The sequence below is a fragment of the Cervus elaphus genome, chromosome 2, assembly GCF_910594005.1.
Source record: "Cervus elaphus chromosome 2, mCerEla1.1, whole genome shotgun sequence".
Classification (NCBI taxonomy): domain Eukaryota; kingdom Metazoa; phylum Chordata; class Mammalia; order Artiodactyla; family Cervidae; genus Cervus; species Cervus elaphus.
In genome coordinates, this window is record NC_057816.1 from 14555388 (window position 1) to 14575305 (window position 19918).

General features: G+C 43.9%; 1 protein-coding gene across 2 annotated transcripts in view; it reads left to right on the forward strand.

Annotated features, from left to right (window-relative positions):
* The window catches only part of PRDM10 (PR/SET domain 10), a 92344-nt gene that overhangs the window by 57176 nt on the left and 15250 nt on the right, over positions 1-19918 (forward strand). For both annotated transcript variants that reach the window (XR_006335004.1, XM_043873091.1), the window contains exons 8-16: positions 345-417; positions 2874-2991; positions 5826-5955; positions 6451-6693; positions 12110-12457; positions 14463-14618; positions 16410-16589; positions 17852-17962; positions 19447-19647. Coding sequence is in view for 1 of the 2 variants with exons in the window: in XM_043873091.1 (XP_043729026.1) it covers positions 345-417; positions 2874-2991; positions 5826-5955; positions 6451-6693; positions 12110-12457; positions 14463-14618; positions 16410-16589; positions 17852-17962; positions 19447-19647 (1560 nt within the window). In the remaining variant the exon portion in view is untranslated. The remainder of the gene's footprint in view (positions 1-344; positions 418-2873; positions 2992-5825; positions 5956-6450; positions 6694-12109; positions 12458-14462; positions 14619-16409; positions 16590-17851; positions 17963-19446; positions 19648-19918) is intronic.

Sequence of the window (19918 nt, forward strand, 5' to 3'; positions counted from 1 at the left end):
TTAGATCAAGAGACGACTGATGTTATCTCTCGTGAAGTTGTTGTAATAACAAAAACAGTTTTTTAAAAAGGATTAAGAAAACACCTAAAATGGATAACCAACAAGGACCTACTGTATAGCACATGGAAAAAAAAGACCCACACACCGTGTGTGCCTTGCCGTGTGAACTTCCTGACTGACTGTCTGTGCCAGCGGGGTCGCCACACAGTGCGGCTTCCTTTGTTAGTTTGTTGGCTTGCTGTGGGAAAGCTGGGTTGTTTTCTGTGAGCAGGAGGAGGAACTGAAGCCTCTGGAGTGCATCCTGTGATGTCCTTTGTCCCTGATGACGTGCTTGGCTCTTGTAGGTGTGGTATGCTGCTTCCTACGCCGAGTTTGTGAACCGGAAAATCCATGACATTTCTGAGGAAGAGCGGAAAGGTACTTGGATTTTTTTTTTTTTAATTTCTTGTATTGATTGTAAATTGTATATATTACTTACATCTTTGGTGGTGATTTAGTCACTAAGTCATGTCTGACTCTTGCAACCCCATGGACTGTAGCCTGTCAGGCTCCTCTGTCCATGGGATTTCCCAGGCAAGAATATTGGAGTGGCTTGCCATTTCCTTCTTAAGGGGATCTTTCCAACCCTGGAATTGAACCCATATCTCCTGCATTGCAGGTGGATTCTTTACCTCTGAGCCACCAGGGAAGCCCTGACTTATATCTTATGCAGTCCCTAATTTTTCTCTCTCTGTATATTTAAGATACTCTAGTTGGGTTTATTTTTAGAACTAAATATCCTTGTGTAATTCTAGGATCAAATGACAATGACATATTTACATTTCTTTCATAGGCTCTAGAAAATAGTATTTAATATAATGAAAAGTCCAAATATTAAATTAGAACCTAGATCAGAGGATGATTCTTATCTTGATGTAATCATCTCTGAACATAGCAAGGCAGGCATTGTCTTTGTTGTGAAAGTAAATGTCACTGAAGTACAGTCTATGTCCAGAAAAGTACAAAGTCATAAATAACAGCCTGATGAATTTTCACAGCATGAGGATACCTGGGGACCCAGGTCAAGACACAGAGGGGGCCACAGCCCCAGGAGTCCCCGGCACCTTCTAATTCCTCTTCACTCCCAAGTATAACTATTTCCCAACTTCAACACCACAGATACTATCTGCTTGTTACTGAACTTTGTTTACATGGAATTATGTGGCACATACACTTCTGGCATGTGAAAATCTTTTGTTTGTGAGATTTTCCCATACTATAGTGTATTATTGTAATTTGTTCATTTTCTTTGCCATTTTGTTTTCTATTGTGTGAATTTGTTGTTGTTCAGTCGCTAAGTTGTGTCCGATTCTTGGTGACCCCATGGACTGCAGCATGCCAGGCTTCCCTGTCCTTCACCGTCTGCCAGAGTTTGCTCAAACTCATTTCCATTGAGTCGGTGATGCCATCCAACCATCTCATCCTCCCTCATCCCCTTCTCCTCCTACCTTCAATCTTTCCCAGCATCAGGGTCTTTTCCAATGAGTCAACTCTTTGCATCAGGTGGCCAAAGTATTGAATATACCACAAGTAATTTATCTATTTTCAGCACAGAAGTTTGGGTTGAACTATGCAACTCTGACACTGACTAGTTAGAGTTAGGTTACATCACAGGTCAAGGGCAGAGTCCTCCACGAGACTCTCTCTACTTCAGGCACCGTCCTCAAGTGAGGGGGATCCCATGCCCCCTGCACTTCTGAGCAACTAGACTAGTAGCATTTAGGGAGTTTCCACTACCCTTTTAGGTCTAATAATTCCCTAGAATGGTGCACAGAGGTCAGAAAAGTGCTTGGCTTAGAATTGCCATTTTATCATAAAGCACACACGTCAGGACCAGCCAAATGAAGAGACACTTAGGGCAAAGTTTGGGAGGGTCCCAAACGAGAAGCGCCTGTGTCACAGCCCTGGAGGCCCAATGTGTCATCACTGGCGTGGGAGGCTCACCTGAGCTTCTGTGTCCAGAGCTGTTGGCGAGGCATCATCACAGTGGTGTGATCTGTTGGATCCTCGGCCCATGACTAGACCTCCTCTCCAGCCCCGGCTCCCCTCCCTCACTCAAAGCTACAGTCCTGTTTTCAGGTGCGTGGTTTTCCAGGCACAGCTGGCTCCATCTGGACCATCTCATTAGCATAAGCTCAGGTATGGTCACAGATCACCAGGAGTGACAAAGACATGCCATTTACTTGGGAAATTCCAAAAGTTGTGAGGCTATTTCCTAGGGGACGAAAGTCAGCCACAGTCTTTCTTGTTCGACAAAGTCATTTCCAGTGTCCAGTGTCTGGCTGATGTGAAGGCACCACTGTGAACTTTCTTACATGTCCTTTACTGAACATATGTGCATATTTCTATTGGGTGCACATCTAGGAGTGGAATTGCTGGGTCATAGGGTACGGGTATAATCAGCTTGAACCCATGCTTGTGAATCTTTCACTAAAGTGATGATATTGAGCATTCATCTTCCAGTTATTTGTGTGATACACTATACCCTCTGATTATGAAGCTTGAATCTGAATTACTGGATTATCTGCATACACATTCCCATTGTAGCACACCTTGTCTTCCCAGTGGGGTAAGGTTGTGTGTGTGTTGGGGGTGGGAGAGGGTAGCACACGGTTTTTGTTCTTTTGATGTCTTATGTGACTATATCAGAAAACCAGATCCCCGAAACTACTTTCTGTCAAACTTGAGCCTTTGCTTTTATAACAAAACAGCAGACATTGGTATCTATGAGCACTGGGCTACGGTGAGGTGAGAACAGTGGGAGTGCCAGGCATTTGACTTTTATTGGTGCCGATTGGTCACCAGCCTCCATGGTCTCTCTCCTATGGCTGCAGTTCTTCGAGAGCAAGAGAAGAATTGGCCCTGCTATGAATGCAACCGCCGATTTATAAGCTCTGAACAGCTGCAGCAGCATCTCAATTCTCACGATGAGAAACTGGATGTGTTCAGCAGGTATAATGAGGGGGAAGGTTTCACAAACTTAGTGTTTAAAGTTCCAGAGTCATTTCTGTATCATCTCTGAATGTATGAGGGGGTGTGTGTGTGTGTCTGTATGCACATGGGTGAGTGTGTAGACAGATAACCAGTTAGGCTGCTGAAGGACATTTCTTATGCATCATTTGCTTTCCTCCCCTGGTCCTCATCACAACTTGTGTCTTTTCCAGAATAATGCATACCTAGCAATAGGAAATCTTTCCGCCTTAGTAAACATCTCCCTTAACAAGCATAATCAATACCCAGCATTAGGAGATCTTTCCACCTTAGTAAACATCTCCCCTAACTAGAGATTCTGAAACAGGAATCCTTGAGATAGCATACACCTTTGAAATAACCTGCACCTCTGATTTTCAAACTCTTCAAAGGTAAGATTCCTTCATTAAACTAAGTCCTGTGTTTATTCCTATATAAAGAAAAGAAAAAAGGAGTAAATGAAGGAGAATTCCACAGGGTGAGGCGGGCAGCAGCTGGATCACGTAGGCCTGATGATAGTGATAGGAGATTTGAATTTCATTCTGTGTGTGATAAGAAGTCTTCAGAGGCTGCTGAGCAAGGGATATTATGATGTCAATTATATTTCTAAACATCACTATGTGTGTGTGCTCAGTCCCTTCAGCATGCCTGACTCTTGGTGACTCCATAGACTGTAGCCCGCCAGGCTCCTCTGTCCATGGGATTCTCCAGGCAAGAACACTGGAGTGGGTTGTCATTCCCTCCTCCAGGAGATCTTTCTGACCCAGGGGTCAAACCTGAGTCTCCTGCATTGGTGGCTGGCTTCTTTACTACTAGCACCATCTGGGAAGCCCAAACATCACTGTGGATAAAAGTAAAAACAGCACTTAGGTTATATTGCAGTAAGAGGGAAGACAGGGAGTCTGGTTAGAAACTATTTCAACAGTTTGGATGAAAAATGAGAGTGGTTTGGATTGGGGTAGTTTCAGTGGGACAGACGTAGGCTTGCCAGTGTTTATAGAATTTGAGAAGAGAGAAGGTGGTGTGAAATGACCTTCAGGAACGTGGGAGAGTAAATACTCCAGGCAAGTGCGGTGTGATTGCCTTCAGCAGTAAGAGGTCACTGGGGGCTCTCGTGAGTCAAGGCCACGTCCTCGCCCCGTGTCTCTCACTGGGAGGGTGTCTGTGCAGGGAGGGCACGGAGTGGGTTTCAGCAAGCGCCTGCAACGCAGGGAGAGTGCTGAAGCAGCAGGGTGGGGGAAGAGCATGTGCACGCGAGCGAGTCCAGTGATGGGCTTTGGAGGTGGTGAGTGGAAGAAGGGAGGGAAAACAGGAAGGGGACACAAGACTGCTGACAGGCTACAGGACTGGAGATGGTGGTGAGGGGGCAGGATCCGGGAGTTCAGGTGCCCGAGGGGTGAACTGGAAAGTTAGGACATGGTGTTGGGGTGGACGAGGCATGGCGTCAGGGTCCTGGGGTACTGCAGCTACCGAGGACGACAAGGGCAAGGTGTGACCTCGGGAGCAAACGGCTGAGGTGTGTGGAGGGCACAGCGAGCGTTCTGTCCTGCACTTCCTCCAGGGCACCCCAAACACTCCATCGTGGCTCTGTTATAACACCTTTTATACCCTCTTGCGAGTGTTGGTTTATACGCCTGCTGCCTCTGCTGGACTCCTGAGGGTAAGAACTGTTGGGATAACTTCCCGTCTTTTAGTGCTGAGCCCCAGGCAGGGCGCACCGCAGACAAAATGTTCATTAGCCAACTGCTGAAAGAAATTTGAGACAATCAGGCAAATCTGAACTTTGACTAGATTTAATAAACATTGAGCAACTATCAGTTGCGATAATGGTATTGTGGAGATATGTATTTTATATATACATTTATATATCTTTATGTTTTAGAGATATGTATTTAAATATTTATGAATATGAATGAGATGAAATGATGTCTGGGATTTATTTCAAAATAGTCTAATGGGTATGTGTGTGGGACAATTGGTGAGGATTCAGATAGAATAAAACTGGTCATGAGCTGATAAGTATTGAAATGAGGTAGTGAGTACACTGGGCTTGTATTTGCCATATTTACCGAGGTTCAGAATTTCCCATAAAAAAGGATCTTTTAAAAGCCCTTGGAAAAAATCTACAGTTTTAATTAAATTGTTAAGTACATGAGTGGAAGAATAAAGCACAGTCTGATTGATTTTAAACACACCTTGCACACATGTCTTCTAAAGGAGATTTTAGTGACATACTTTTTTGAATCCCTTTGATTAAGGAACTTTTGTATGTTAGAAACCTTTCAAAGGGGATAAAATTCATTTGGCATTTATTGGATGTATTATTGAACCACTGAATTAGAAATTCGTTCTGGCCTCCCAGAAGATAATAGTAAAGCAAGAACATATCTTTAACTCTAGCCAGGTTCCATGGAAGGAATATGAGGTGAGCAAGGGGAAAGACCCGAATCTTGTCTCTAGGATACACACCAGACTCGGTGTGTTTTGTCCTGTCTGCATCGCTCGCATAACTGTGGAGATGTGTTCGAGCTTTCAGAATGTCCAGTGGCAAAATGGTGTCAGCACTTTGAATTTTTAAAGCTCCCTTTATTCTGAATAATTTAAGATGTCTCTTTGAGCTATATAGACAGGGAAAGATGAGAAATTGAGATAGCGTGTATTGGCAAAATGATCGTCTACATTAGAAAAAAGAATCAGGAAAAGAAATAAAGTGAGTGGAAATCAAGATTTGGGGTTACTCTGGATCATTTAGGGAAATATTTGTTGTGGAGTATTATGTAGCTGTGACTATTTATCACCCGATCTCTTGTCCCCAGAGCAAGAGGCAGAGGAAGGGGCCGAGGCAAGAGGCGGTTTGGTCCTGGTCGAAGGCCAGGACGTCCTCCCAAATTTATCCGCTTGGAGATAACCAGCGAAAATGGGGAAAAGTGTGATGATGGGACACAGGTAAGAGGGGAGGGGAAAGCAGGAACTCTTCTTGGATGCCTGCTCAGAGAACTTAGAACTGTCACTGGACTGAAACACAAATGCCTTACAGAGGCTGACAGTCCTGCCTGTCAGCACTGCCTGTTAATTAAAGTCTGATCAAAGACTCCAAACAATGTATTTTTAAATGTTACTTACAACAGAAGCCCAACTTTGCAGCCCTAAAGATTTGAAATTGTCCAGAGACATTATGGGGGCCTCCGTTTAATTAGTTCAGGCAATTGAAATTATGATATTCCGGAAGAGTCCCGCCTTCTTTTTTCCTCATAAAGTGATCTGGAATATGTCATGGTTTTTATATCCTGTGAATGGTTACCTAATTCATTTTCTCCGGAGGAAAATAATCTTTTCTGAGCATTATGAGGCTAATCATTTAAAACATAAAGCAACAGTTCTAAGTCCTTGCATGGACGTCTGTCTAGGCAGGGAAATAACTCCTGGTTCTTGTGATTTCAGGACCTGTTGCATTTTTCCACCAAGGAGCAGTTTGATGAGGCTGAAGCCGCAACTCCTAATGGGCTGGACCAACCAGAGCAGCCCACCCTCCCGCTCCCTCAGCTGCCCCCGGAAGCCCCATCTTCTCTGGAGCAGGAGCCGGACACGCACGAGCTACACCTGCAGCCCCAGCATGAGGAGAGCGTGCTGCCCGCTCAGAGCACCCTGACGGCCGACGACATGCGCCGTGCCAAGCGCATCCGGGTAGGCGGGATGCCCAGTCCCCCCTTCCCCACCCCCTCCGCCCACCGCATGGGTGCCGACTCTCCTGCAGGCGGGCCGGCTCTGTAGGCGCCATGCTGTTCACCACCCGCTGCTCAAGGCCTTGTTTGTTTTGGAAGAAAGTGTGAACTGTTTCTCAGGGCCTCCGTGTCCCATGGCAGGCTGGCATGGCTGGTCCTAGATTCCATCAATTTAGCAGTGACACGGAAGCCTGGTTCTTGGCAGCCTCCAGACTAGTGTGGGTAGAGTAGGATAGCGCCCTGGACCCTAAAACTCACAGATTGGAAATGGAGAAATGAGTACAGTGAGCTGTAATAGTTATTTACATTGAAGCCAGGCTAATCTGTGCCTGATCAGAGCTCTCAAGTCAATTTGGGGTTTAATTTGGTTGTCAACAGTTTCCAATGGGAGACTGGCAAATACCATGTCTCATCAATGCACAGGGACCTGAGTCCAAGCAGATCTGGCAGGTGCAGCCCAGACACAGGGACAGCGCGGAGCTAAGCTCCAGGTGTGGGGGTCAGGCGGTGTCTTCTCTCCTGTGTAACCCACATTTGACTTCAGACCGTGTGGCTGCAGGGCCTCCATCAGTGGCTGCCTGGCCAGGTGTATTTTGTCCGTATTTAACAGATAGCGTTGAGTGTGCATTTGGACCTGCGGGAGACGCAGGTGGAAAGCTGCAGGTGGAAAGCCGTGTGGTTTTGCGGGCTCAGTGCCTGTGCGGACAATTGACATCCAGAAAACAATGACTTAAATCCATGTTTGTGGCAGCAAGCTGTTTAAAGACATTTCTTAGTCTTTTATATGTGGATGAAAGAGACTTTTTGTGTATCTTCCCAAGCTTTGCAGTTTCTAGATGAACGCTCATTTCAGCTTATGTTTCTTTCAGTCTAATTTGCCTATAGGCTAGAAGGCACAGACAAAACTTGAACAATAGTCTTGTCTGAGTCTTTATGTAAAAATACATTTATACATTTGTTCTGAATGGCATCGCGGACGGGATTCTGAGCAGTCAGGCTGAATAGCCTTTATGAGGGTCCTGAAATGGAAACCTATGAACCTTATAGCTCTGTGAATATTATTTCAAAAGCAAACATAGGCATACAGGAATACAGACCAGAACAGCAAAGGGCTATGAATACCTTCTATCCATCATGCTACACGATTCCCAGTCTGCTTTCCTCTCTCTCTTGTGCAACTGCTGTCTTTTCGCTTTGGCCATTCTGATTTCATACTAGGTCCAGAGACTTGCTTCCTAGATTTAATTTTTTTGAAGGCAAAAATTAAAGCCCACACGTGTTGTGAGGCGTGGGTGTGCAAGCCTAGTGCGGCCGTGGTTGTACGTGTGTTCTGGAATGAATTGGGTCACTGGTTTTGGAACAAGTTTCCTTGTATCAAAGCAAAAACCACATGCATGTGGCTTTTGGCAGTCAGTCTTAGGTGAGCTGGTTTTGTTTTTTTACCTTCTCACATGTTCTAAGAAGCAGGGCTATGTATTTTTTCATCTCTTCTATCCAGATTGGTAATGACCCACTGAAGGGAAGCCTTCCAACCCCATTGGTAATGTAACTATTTTTCTCTCCTCTAATGCTGCCTGCTCAGTTGGAGCTGCAGGTACGTCTGTTTCCTGTGTTTCACTCACATAACAGAATGCTATTTAAGTGTCTGCCTGACCTACTGTTCTTTGCAACCCGTACTTACTAAATCCTGGTGGAAACTACAGTTTGGTTGCTACAGTCAATGCAAATTAGTTAACGAATAATGCTAATTTATTTTCAAAGAATCAGTGAGTAAATTGTGGGCTGCAGTGTGCTCATACATGAAATGAAGGGTAGGACTGAGTGATCTCCAAGGTCCCTTCCAGCTCTGAGACAGCTGAGTGTTCTGAAATGCCTTCTGAAATGACACCAAGTTCTGACTGGATGCCCAGTACTGTCGAGGTGCATAGGAGAATTTTCACTGGAGTCCTGTCTGCTGGGATCTTCCAGTCTAATTAGGGACACAATGCCAATGGAAGCTGGGTCACAGTTCAGTGGCACATTTAAAGGTGCGTGCATACATGCATGCTCAGTCATTCAGTCCTGTCTGACTCTTTGCAACCCCATGGACTAGAGCCTGCCAGGCTCCTCTGTCCATGGGATTTCCCAAGCAAGAATACTGAAGTTGGTTGCCATGCTCTCCTCCAGGGGATCTTCCTGACCCAGGGAAAGGTAGAGCCCATAATTACTAGTGAAAGTTGGAAAAGTGAAAGGTTTAAAGAAAGCTGGATTCAGGGAATAATTCATAGATGAAGTGAGAGTTAAACTGATCCTTGAAAGACAGACAGGAGGAAGGGAGACTGTTTCAGAGGAGGGCAGCCGTAACTTCAAAGGCTGAGACCCAGGAATGTGCTTGGTGTGGTTATGGGCGCTGCGCACGTTGGTCTGACCTGAGCATGGGTGCCAGCCAGAGGAGAGTGGAGAGTGAGATACTGGGTAGGACTGGCCCAACAGAGGTTTTGAAAACCAGGCAGAAAATAGACCAGAGGAAAGTTGCTGTTCTTTTTTTTCAAAAGGCAAACAAACATGATTGATTTCCTTTTAGTGTCAGGGTCAAAATAATATGAAAATTGGTCAATAATTTAGGTTCCTTTCGCTATTCATTTCAGACTTTAGAAACATTTTTTTTGGGTTTTGTCTGCACAGAATCTGTCATCTCAGGACTCACTTAAATCTGAATAGAATCCCTCATCACAGGTTTTAGCATCTCTACCATTTTGGCAACTTATGTTCCATCCAGCACAGAGTTGTTGGCCAGCGGAAACTCTGGGATTCATCTTTGCTGCCTCTGCCCTTTCTCATTATAGCTTCTAGAAAATATGTACCAATCACAGCTCTGCCGTGCAGAAGATGTGTAGAGATGACCTCCAAGTGGGGAGAGGGAGCGGGCAGTTTCAGCACTTCCACTGCCTTGTAATGAAGGGGCCCCAGCAGGATTATTTGATCACAGATGCAGTCTGGTTCCTGTATGTAGACAGCGTCCAGGGCTACGTGGAAATCACAAAGATGGTCAAGACAAGGTTTGTCCACAGAGCTAAGAAAGTGGAGCCGCTGCTGGGTTTAGATCCAGTGTCTGAGGACGCTCACACTAAACAGAGACGACAGGAGACTTATAAGCATAATGAACCCAAATAAAACCACGAGCCAGATTTGGCGCCCAAGGGGAAGTGGAACCCCTGAGGGACCAAGATCAGTTGCTGTGCACTCTCTGCGCTTGGAAACATCGCTGAACCTGGGTAAAGGAAATGATGATTAGATTTCCTGAGCACCCTGTGCCTTGAACCTCTCAACCTCATGATAGCATTTGTTCATTTGGAATATTTAAAGTCTGGAAAGTAGCCAGAATAGTGAGAGCTTTTATGTAAAAGAAGTATCTTTCCAGATAGAGTAGCGAGATTAGGTGACTGCTAAGCTGTATAATGAAGTGGAAGAGAGCTCTCTGGCTGATTTCAAAAAGGTTTTTTGTTTACAACCTCTTCAGATGCTGCAGAAAAGATCTGGGAATCATTCTTTTTGATTTTTCACATGAGATACATTTCATTAATTCACAAACTTTTATTGACACTTTCTATGAACTCAGCTTTTTAAAGAGATCTAGATTCAAAGGAGAATAAAATATGATGCAACGCCAGTCAGCTTGGGAAGATGACAGAATTGCTAAATATTTACTCAAGATAAATGAGTAGGTGAAATATCTCTCCCAGCCTTGTTAGAGAAGCCCTGAGAAAGATGTTTCCTGTTACATAGGAACTATGTTCAAAATTCTTTACAGTAATAATAAATTAAAAAATTGACAATAATTATTTTGCTTCTCCCCTAAGAGATTATTTCACAATAAATTTAGTTTCGAAGTTGCTACTTATAAGTAATTTGAAGTTTAAGAGTTTCAACATTGTTCATTATACTATTTTCCATTGCACAAATAATGCATTAAGATCTCCATTAATCCTTTAACTATTATTCTCTTATAGTTACTTAAGCATGAAAGTGAGAGTGTTAGTCACTCAGTTGTATCCGCCTCTTTGAGACTCCATGGACTGTAGCCCGCCAGGCTCTTCTGTCCATGGGATTTCCCAGGCAAGAATACTGGAGTGGGTAGCCATTCTTTTCTCCAGGGAATCTTCCCAACCCAGGGATCAAACCTGTGTCTCCTGCATTGCAGGCGAATTCTGCAGAATGAGCCATAAGCATACCCATTCACAGATATATTTTTTGAGAAATTATTTTGCTCCCTCATAGTTGTCTAGAGCTTTCCTCCCGGTGTTTTGAGGAATTTATGTAGTATGGTAGAACTGAAATATTGAATCTGTATTCTCTGTGTGAAAGATGAGTTTGTTGATTTGCTGTCAGTAGAGAGCAGAGTTGTTTTCTCAGTGGTGGTGATGAATTTGTACTAAGTATCCATATTCTCGCACTTGGATTCCTTATAACAATGCATGAATTCACAAGATGGCTAATCAGCATTAGACGTGCAATCTGTAACTGAGCAAAAAGAAAAAGAGCAGGATTGACTGGTCTAGACAGGGAACAAAGCAATAAGCTTAACCCAGTTAGCGAGGAATTCTAACCAGTGGCACTAACTAGCTACACTGAGGAGCATTTCTTAAGTAGGACATAATTAAGGCACATATTCCTTTTAGGACGTGTGCTTATATATCTTATCTCAGCAGCAAACACATCCATGTAAATCTGTATCTTTGTTCTCTCTCAGTTCGTTTTCATAAACTGATATTCAATTCATGTACTATAAAATTCACTCTTTTGTAGTGTTTTTAGAATACTCCCAAAGTGGTACAGCCATCACCACTAGTCCCGGAACATTTTCATCATCCTCAAAAGAAATTCCATGTCCACTGCCTCCTTCCTCCAGCCCCTGCTACGCTTCAGTTCTTTTTATTATCTTTAGTTTTGCTAAATGTCTTAATCAAGCTTCAAATTCTTTGGCTCAAGGACTTCAACAAGTAACATTTGGCTGACTTGCTCCCACCTCATCGTGCATGTGTCACTCACCCCAAGTCATTTCTTCCAAATCTTCAATTTTTATTCTACTTGACTCTGGGATTTGTTCTATTGTACAACTCTTATTTTTTGAACGTGACTTAGATCCTTTCAGAAGAAAGCACACACAAGTAGGCATAAAACAAAACACAAAGTCTGTCTTTTCAAGATGAACTTCTTTGAAGATGGCTTCATTTTTAAGGTCTCTGCCAGAAAAAAAATCTTCTTTCAACAGTGTATCCTAGTTTAATTTCTATGGAAAGTCTGTGATTGCTGAGATCGTCCTCTCTTCCTATAAATGTGTGAGCTGCTTGCACATTTGGCCTACTCACTAAGTAATCCCATTTGTGTGTGTCTTTCAGAATGCAGCTCTGCAGCATCTGTTTATTCGGAAGTCTTTCCGGCCTTTTAAATGCTTGCAGTGTGGGAAGGCCTTCCGTGAGAAGGACAAACTGGACCAACACTTGCGCTTCCATGGGCGGGAGGGGAACTGCCCGTTGACCTGTGACCTCTGTAACAAGGGCTTCATCAGCAGTGCGTCCTTGGAGAGCCACATGAAGCTCCACTCGGACCAGAAGACTTACTCTTGCATTTTTTGCCCAGAATCCTTTGACCGCCTTGATTTGTTGAAAGATCACGTGGCCATTCATATCAATGATGGCTACTTCAGCTGCCCAACTTGTAAGAAACGGTTCCCAGATTTTATCCAGGTGAGTACCAACAGCCGAGATGCCTGAGTACTGCCGTTTTTAGGAAAGAAAAACAGCTGTTTTTGGAAAATTGAGATGGCCCATTATCTGTATCTTTCATCCCCCTTCTTGACAACAACTTCATAGTTGGAGAATGATGTCTCTTCAAACTGCTTTTGATAAGTAGAAGATGACTGCGACCCTTAATTGTCCAAATAAGACATTGGCATTTAAGCATTTAAGTTATATTACAGGAAATAAACACTCAGATCTGGTTATAATTTTTAAAAAAGTCTTTCTTCATCCCTGCCAATACTCACTACTTATAAAATACGTAGCACCTGTAGAAGACAGGCTCCCATTTCCTGCCTGGAAACATTTTCCCCCCATCACTGTGGCTTTCTGTCTTAGGCTACTAAGGTGGTGCATTTTGGAAGGAAATGATAGAGTAAGTTGGTATATAACATACTGATTTTTTGGGGGAGGACCATATTGTACAGCATGGGGGATCTTAGCTCCCAATCCTGGATCAAACCTGTACTCCCTGCTTTTGAAGAGTGGACTCCTAACCATTGGCCCACAAGGAAAGTGCCAGTATACTTTGGTTTTAAACACTGACCTCCTCCCCGTGTTATATTCTGGAGCAAAATGGGGTGAGGATAAATTCCAGAATATTCATGATTTCATTTGGACTTCAAGTGATAATAGTGTTATATGCTAGTGAATGAATAAGTGAGTCTAAATATCTAATGAGTTTCCCTGGTGCAGATGATAAAGAATCCACCTGCAGTGCGGGAGACCTGTGTTCAATAATAAAAACATCCCCCTCTCTGCTTTTTAAATTACCAAAAGAACACTGAGATTTAATCATACTTCTGCTAGTATTGGAGAAGGAAATGGCAACCCACTCCAGTATTCTTGCCTGGAAAATCCCATGGATGGAGGAGCCTGGCAGGCTATAGTCCATGGGGTCGGCAAAGAGGCAGACACAACTGAGCGACTTCGTTCACTCACTCACTCTGCTAGTATTGAGAGTCTTGGTAATTTTCTCACTTTACACAAACAGTTAAGAAAGTTTCTGCTTAAAATTTTTTTAAATTTTTATTTTTTAGCCTTGAAGAGTTGCATTAGTGTAGAATTTAATGGCACAAGAGACTCCAAAAATAATAAAGGACAAGTCTTATAGGAATGGTTTGATAGCTCAATACCTAGGCCCCATACATAACTCTTCTTCAATGGATATTTATGACTGAGAGACTTCAGAGGCCATATTCTTTTATTTAAGTTATCTGAAAGTACAGGGAATAAGTCTCAAGTAAGGGGAAAGGATGCTGGTGTTGTATAGTCCTCATAAATGTGTAATGTGTTTTGTATCATTGAATTCGTGTCTTTAATGGTAAAGAATCCACCTGCCAATGCAGGAGATGCAAGAGACTCCCCTGGAGGAGGAAATGGCAACTCATTCCAGTATTCCTGCCTGGGAAAATCCATGGACAGAGGAGCCTGGTGGGTTCCAAAGAGTCGGACACGTACAAGAGACTGAGCACACATGCACGCATGTCTTTAATTCTTCAGAAGCTGATTTTATGGAAGGGTGTAAAAGGACCTATTACTGCAAGGGGCTAGATTGTTTGTATCCATATTGGAAGCAGGAAAAAGCGAGAAAGAATTATTTTCTGTCTTCTTATATTTAATTTTTGCCAAGATTCATTTAAATCCAAAGGAACTCTTACTTTTAATCTTTTTTCTTTTTAAAAAAAGAGGGAGAGAGACAAATGTGGCCCAGGCGATCAGGGCTTGGACTAAGCAAGCATTTTCTTCCTCCTCTCAAGTCCTGGGAGGTCGAGGCCAGTAAGGTTTTCTGGCCACTGTGGAAAGGATGCTCTCACTGAGGTTAGTTATCAGTCACACCCGATTGGCTCCCACGCCAGGCTGCTGAGAATCCAAGGCAATGCATCTGGCTCCCTCTAGTGTTGGCGAGCTGCCTCCTGTCGTTTTCCTTGACTTTCCGTGTCTTCTCTGCCAGGTGAAGAAGCACGTGCGCAGCTTCCACTCAGAGAAGATCTACCAGTGTACGGAGTGCGACAAGGCCTTCTGCCGTCCCGACAAGCTGCGTCTGCACATGCTCCGGCACTCGGACCGCAAGGACTTCCTGTGCTCCACGTGTGGGAAGCAGTTTAAGGTGCGAACCAGCGGGCCGCTGGAACTGTCACGCCGAGGACGAGCCTGCTCATTTGGAGGGTGTTTCCCCTGTGCTCACAGCAGGGACTTGAGCTGTTCTTTGTGTCTGTGTTCGGTTTGAAAGTGATAGTCGCTCAGTCGTGTCCGACTCTTTGTGACCCCATGGACTGTCCCCAGCAGGCTCCTCTGTCCATGGGATTTTCCAGGCAAGAATACCAGAGTGGGTTGCCATTTCCTTCTCCAGGGGATCTTCCTGACCCAGGGATCTAACCCAGTTCTCCTGCACTGCAGGCAGATTCTTTACCAACTGAGCCACCAGGGAAGCCCTAAAATTAAACAGGAAACTCACTGTAATTTCCCCAAATAATTAATTCATATCTCCAAATAGAGTAATAATGCATCACCTACAAGAATCCAAGTGTACAATGAATAGAACTAAACTGCTATCAAGGAATTCCTAAGAGGACAATATATTTACCCATCAAATCAAGAGATTTTTTTTCTTGAGCATTTATGAAGTGTAAGAGTCTGATAATTGAGCCCTAGGTCATCAGGACATCATCCAGTGGAAGTGGGAAGTGTATGGGATGTTGAGAGGGTTAGGCTCCTTTGGGGAATGTTAATGACTTCTGGGATTAAGATAAAAGATAAGAAGTATAATAACATGCCTAGAATTTAGAAGAAAGCAAAGGAAAACCCCACAGGAGACTCAGAGATAAGAGTTAAACAAATCATTGTGAAAATGGTAAAACAAGCTTCCTTGGGAAGCCAGATGTTTCTGCAAAGATGTCACTGAGAGACACTCTGCAGAATATGAGTGTAGGTCATCCTGTCATAGAAACTGGAAAAGACTCAGAAATGGATTCAGGAGGGGAAAACTGCCTTGAAAAGCAGGCCTGTGTAGAATGTGGAGGTTGGTGGGGCTGCCTGGCCATGTACCTCTGAACTTAGCACGGTGGGCATTCAAGAAATGTTTGTTACATAGATGTGCTGAAAAATGAAGGAGGTTACAGAAACATCCTTGAGCCAAAATGTGGAAAGAACTGGTCTGATGGAAAGGGTCAAAGTCTCTGTAAGACCAACAGCCATGTAATTACATGTCTGAGAGCAGAGTCTCATTGGATCAGGGAGCTGGCATTTTTGGAGTTTTTTTTTATTCAGGATGGGCACTCTCTAATTTTCTGTCTGTGGACTCATATCAACCCGTATCCCTCGATCACATCATCAGACTAAAAGCTGTGACTTTGACCTAGATCGTGTACCCCATCCATAGCGGGTAGTATAACTGCTTACACACTTGTAAATCCGTACGGTGAAAAACACTTAAATTCACTTGGGGTTTAGAGGAATGCCATGATGTGTGTGAGAACTTGTGGGAATTGTTTAAAAAAAACAAAACATGTGGGAATTGAGTACATACATGGCTTTGTAAATCCAGTATCACCTACCATTCATGATCAATTTATCTTGCAGTTCTTAATACCAAATTTATTCCGTGCCCTTTGATTGCTTCTACATAAATGCCAAGTCTTTCTTCTCAGAAGTCAGTGTGTAGCTTTCAAACTGAATAGTTATTTTAAAGCCCAGCTCACTGCAATGCACTTACTTCCTGGTGAATGGAATGATTCCCAGCCAGTGTTGCTGCATCCTTGTACCTCCTAGCAACTTGGATGCAGCCTGGTGGGTCCTGTTACTGCTAACTAGTATTGATTTTTTTTTTAAAATCTCTTCAATTAAAATTTTTCTATCCCCACCCCCACCTGCTACCTTCTCAAAAATTCTCTGCAAACAGCGGAAAGACAAACTCCGGGAGCACATGCAAAGGATGCACAATCCTGAGAGGGAGGCCAAGAAAGCCGACCGCAGCAGCCGCTCCAAGACGTTCAAGCCCCGCATCACGTCCACCGACTACGACAGCTTCACGTTCAAGTGCCGCCTCTGCATGATGGGCTTCCGGAGGCGGGGCATGCTGGTCAGTGTCCACTGCCCTACACCTAAACAGAGTTCTGCACGCAACCTGTCACCGGGTTTCCTCACTGGCTGGACACGACAGGGAGACAGACAGTTCCCAGCTTGGGGCTCCTCTTCTCCTCAGGCTCCCTTGCCCCCGCTTGCCATGGTTCACTTCTGGGGTCTCTTGGAAGGGGTCTTTGTGATCACTTTTCCTCGCTAGTTTTGCTTTGCTTTGCTGTGTGTTTTCTTTCCCTCTTCTCTTCTGTGTTCCTAAACTGGCCTTTCTGGTGGGGTCCTCTCCCCCAGCCGCCCACTCTGACTGTCCCAGATATGACACAACAGTAGACGGGACTTTCCATCTAGGCAGGGCATGGCGACCAGCTTAGCAGAGACACCAGGAGAGCTGGTTCACAATTCATTTTGCTCTGAAGACAGTTTTTGCAACATGTATTTCTGCCAGAACCTGCCAGTAAAGTCGGAGACGGTTATTTAATTTTTTTTAACTGTTAACTTTTCTATTTGGGTATAGTTGATTAACAATGTTGTGATAGTTTCAGGCAGACAGCAAAGGGATTCAGCTATGTACATATACATTTATCCATTCTCCCCCAAACTCCCCTCCCACCTAGGCTGCCACCTAACATTGAGCAGAGTTCCCTGTGCTCTCCAACAGGTCCTTCTTGGTCATTCATTTTAAATATAGTGGTGTGTACACATCCATGCCAAACTCTCTGACTACCCCTTCCCCCCATTCTTCCCCTCTGGCAACTGTAAATTCTTTCTCTAAGTCAGTGAGTCTGTTTCTGTTTTGTAAATAAGTTCATTTGTGTCATTTCTTTATAGATTCTACATATGAGAGATATCATACGATATTTCTGATATTTCTCTTTCAGATACCATTACTTATAATACAGAGCCTTCGTTTGCCTTCTATTCAACATCCTCAGTAAGGTTAGGGCCCTAAGTAATGAGAGACAGGCTTCCATCAGTAGAATTCACTAAAGAAATTCCTACTAGTGTAATTTTCCTTTTCTTTTAGTCAAAGGCTGTTAATGGAATCCACAGCAACCCAGTTCACCTTCAGTAATTTGCTGAATTACCATTAACTCCTGTTAATGCTTTGGTCTCAGAGGGACCTGGCCATGCTGGTTCTGGCCGAATGCCTTACGTTTTGGGACATTGCTTCAGAGAACTTCAACTTCCAGCAGTCGATATCGGAGGTTTTTGTTCAGTGCTTGTAATGGGATCTCATTTTCTCATTTGCTTTTTTTTTCTTTTTAGGTAAATCACTTATCAAAGAGGCACCCAGACATGAAGATAGAAGAGGTGCCAGAGTTAACTCTACCCATCATAAAGCCCAACCGTGACTACTTCTGTCAGTATTGTGATAAGGTAAAAGGAAACGGCCCGCAGGAGGACGGACCTTTGTGGGAGCTCCTCTCAGGGCTGGCTCAGACATTTATATGTCTGCACGTATAAATTCATACTGGGCTTCCCACACGGCTCAGCAGTAGAGTATGCCTGCCATCGATCATGGGTTCAATCCCTGGGTCGGGAAGATCCCTGGAGAAGGAAATGGCAACCCACTCCAGTATTCTTGCCTGGAGAATCCCATGGACAGAGGAGCCTGGAGGGCTACAGTTTATGGGGTCGCATAGAGTCGGACATAACTGAGTGACTGAGCACACACACACATAAATACATACTAGGATCTCTCAGTTTCTCGTAACAGATGGTTCTCTGTCTCAGCAGTTTTCCATTTAGACAAGAAAGGACTAGAAATGCACCCTCATTTTAAGTCAAATTTTTTTTTCTTCAAAATTAGTTGACTTTGCTTTTCTGGTTGTTTCTTCTTTCTGTGATTTTTCTTTTTCTTTTTTTTTTTTTGCTATAGAAGAAGAGGCTTATTGCCAAGAGTTTGGTTTATGAATTGGTTTTAAATTCGCAAGCTCTAAAATGAGAGTGCTTATCATCCTACAGTACATTTTGTGTTTCTAGAAGATTGAGTAGGATGTGAAGAAATTTTATGGTGTAATACTCTGCTTGTACTTGTACATTCTTGATTTTTAGTAGTTAGGAAGAAGATAGGAATAGAATATATGTTTATTGTTTCATTGTAATATTGTTCCCTTATCCAATGTCAGCTGTATAAGGTGTAAGCTATATATAAGTAGTGTCAACTTAAAAGCAAGAAACATTTTTAAAGCACAGATTCACCACTGTGGGTTCTAGTTGCTATTAGACTTGCTGTTTTGGAAGGTTCTTTGGCGTATGAGTCAACTACATGCATCACATGAGAGCTTTCTCAGAAAGTCTAAAGGGTGAGCTGGCCTTAGAAGCAGTTCTTTCTATGACTATGTATCTACCTCTTAAACTTTAGATAAAGGTAGAGATATTTTTACTATTTCTATCTTAGACGCATAACTTGAAGAAGATACCTCACGTATCTGTTATGTTCTTGCCCTGCGTTTTGTGCTCCGTTGCTCAGTCGTGGCCGACTCTTTACAACCCTGTGGACTGTAGCCCACCCAGCTTCTCTGTCCATGGGATTCTCCAGGCAAGAATACTGGAATGGGTTGCCATTTCCTCCTCCAGGGGATCTTCCTGACCCCGGGATCGAACCCACATCTCCTCCATCTCCTGCATTCACAGGTGGATTCTTTTACCGCTGACCACCTGGGAAGTCCCATATTATGTTCTTATGTTATTCTAATGTATGTTATATCCTCATTATCCTTCAATATGTCTGTTAATATATTTTATTTTGGGCTATATGAATGCTCTTTCTCATTTCCTTGTAGTGAAATTGTTAGTTGACTTTAAGCAAGACAGCAGAACTATATACTGCTTTCACGGCAAAACTTTTGAATTTTCAGGTTTACAAAAGTGCCAGCAAGCGAAAAGCCCATATTCTGAAGAACCATCCCGGGGCCGAGCTTCCGCCAAGCATTCGGAAACTTCGCCCCGCGGGCCCCGGAGAGCCAGACCCTATGCTGAGCACCCACACCCAGCTCACGGGCACCATAGCCACCCCGCCCGTCTGCTGCCCTCACTGCTCCAAACAGTACAGCAGCAAGGTACGTGCACGGCTCGGGCCGCCTGGGAACCGAGGTCCCGGTTTAGGGAAACCTGACTTAAGACAGCTTCTCGTCCGGGTGCTGTGATGGCTTCTTCTGCGTTGGTGGGGGGGCTAGAGGAGCTGCTTTCTGTGATCAGGGACCACAGTACAGAACAGGAAGAGAATACGGATGGACTGTCTCCAGAATTAGCGGCATCTGAGAGCCGGAGCCCTCCAATGGTGTCCTTTTCCCTTGGTCCGAGGAGGGCCTCGGATTTGAATATTCTGTG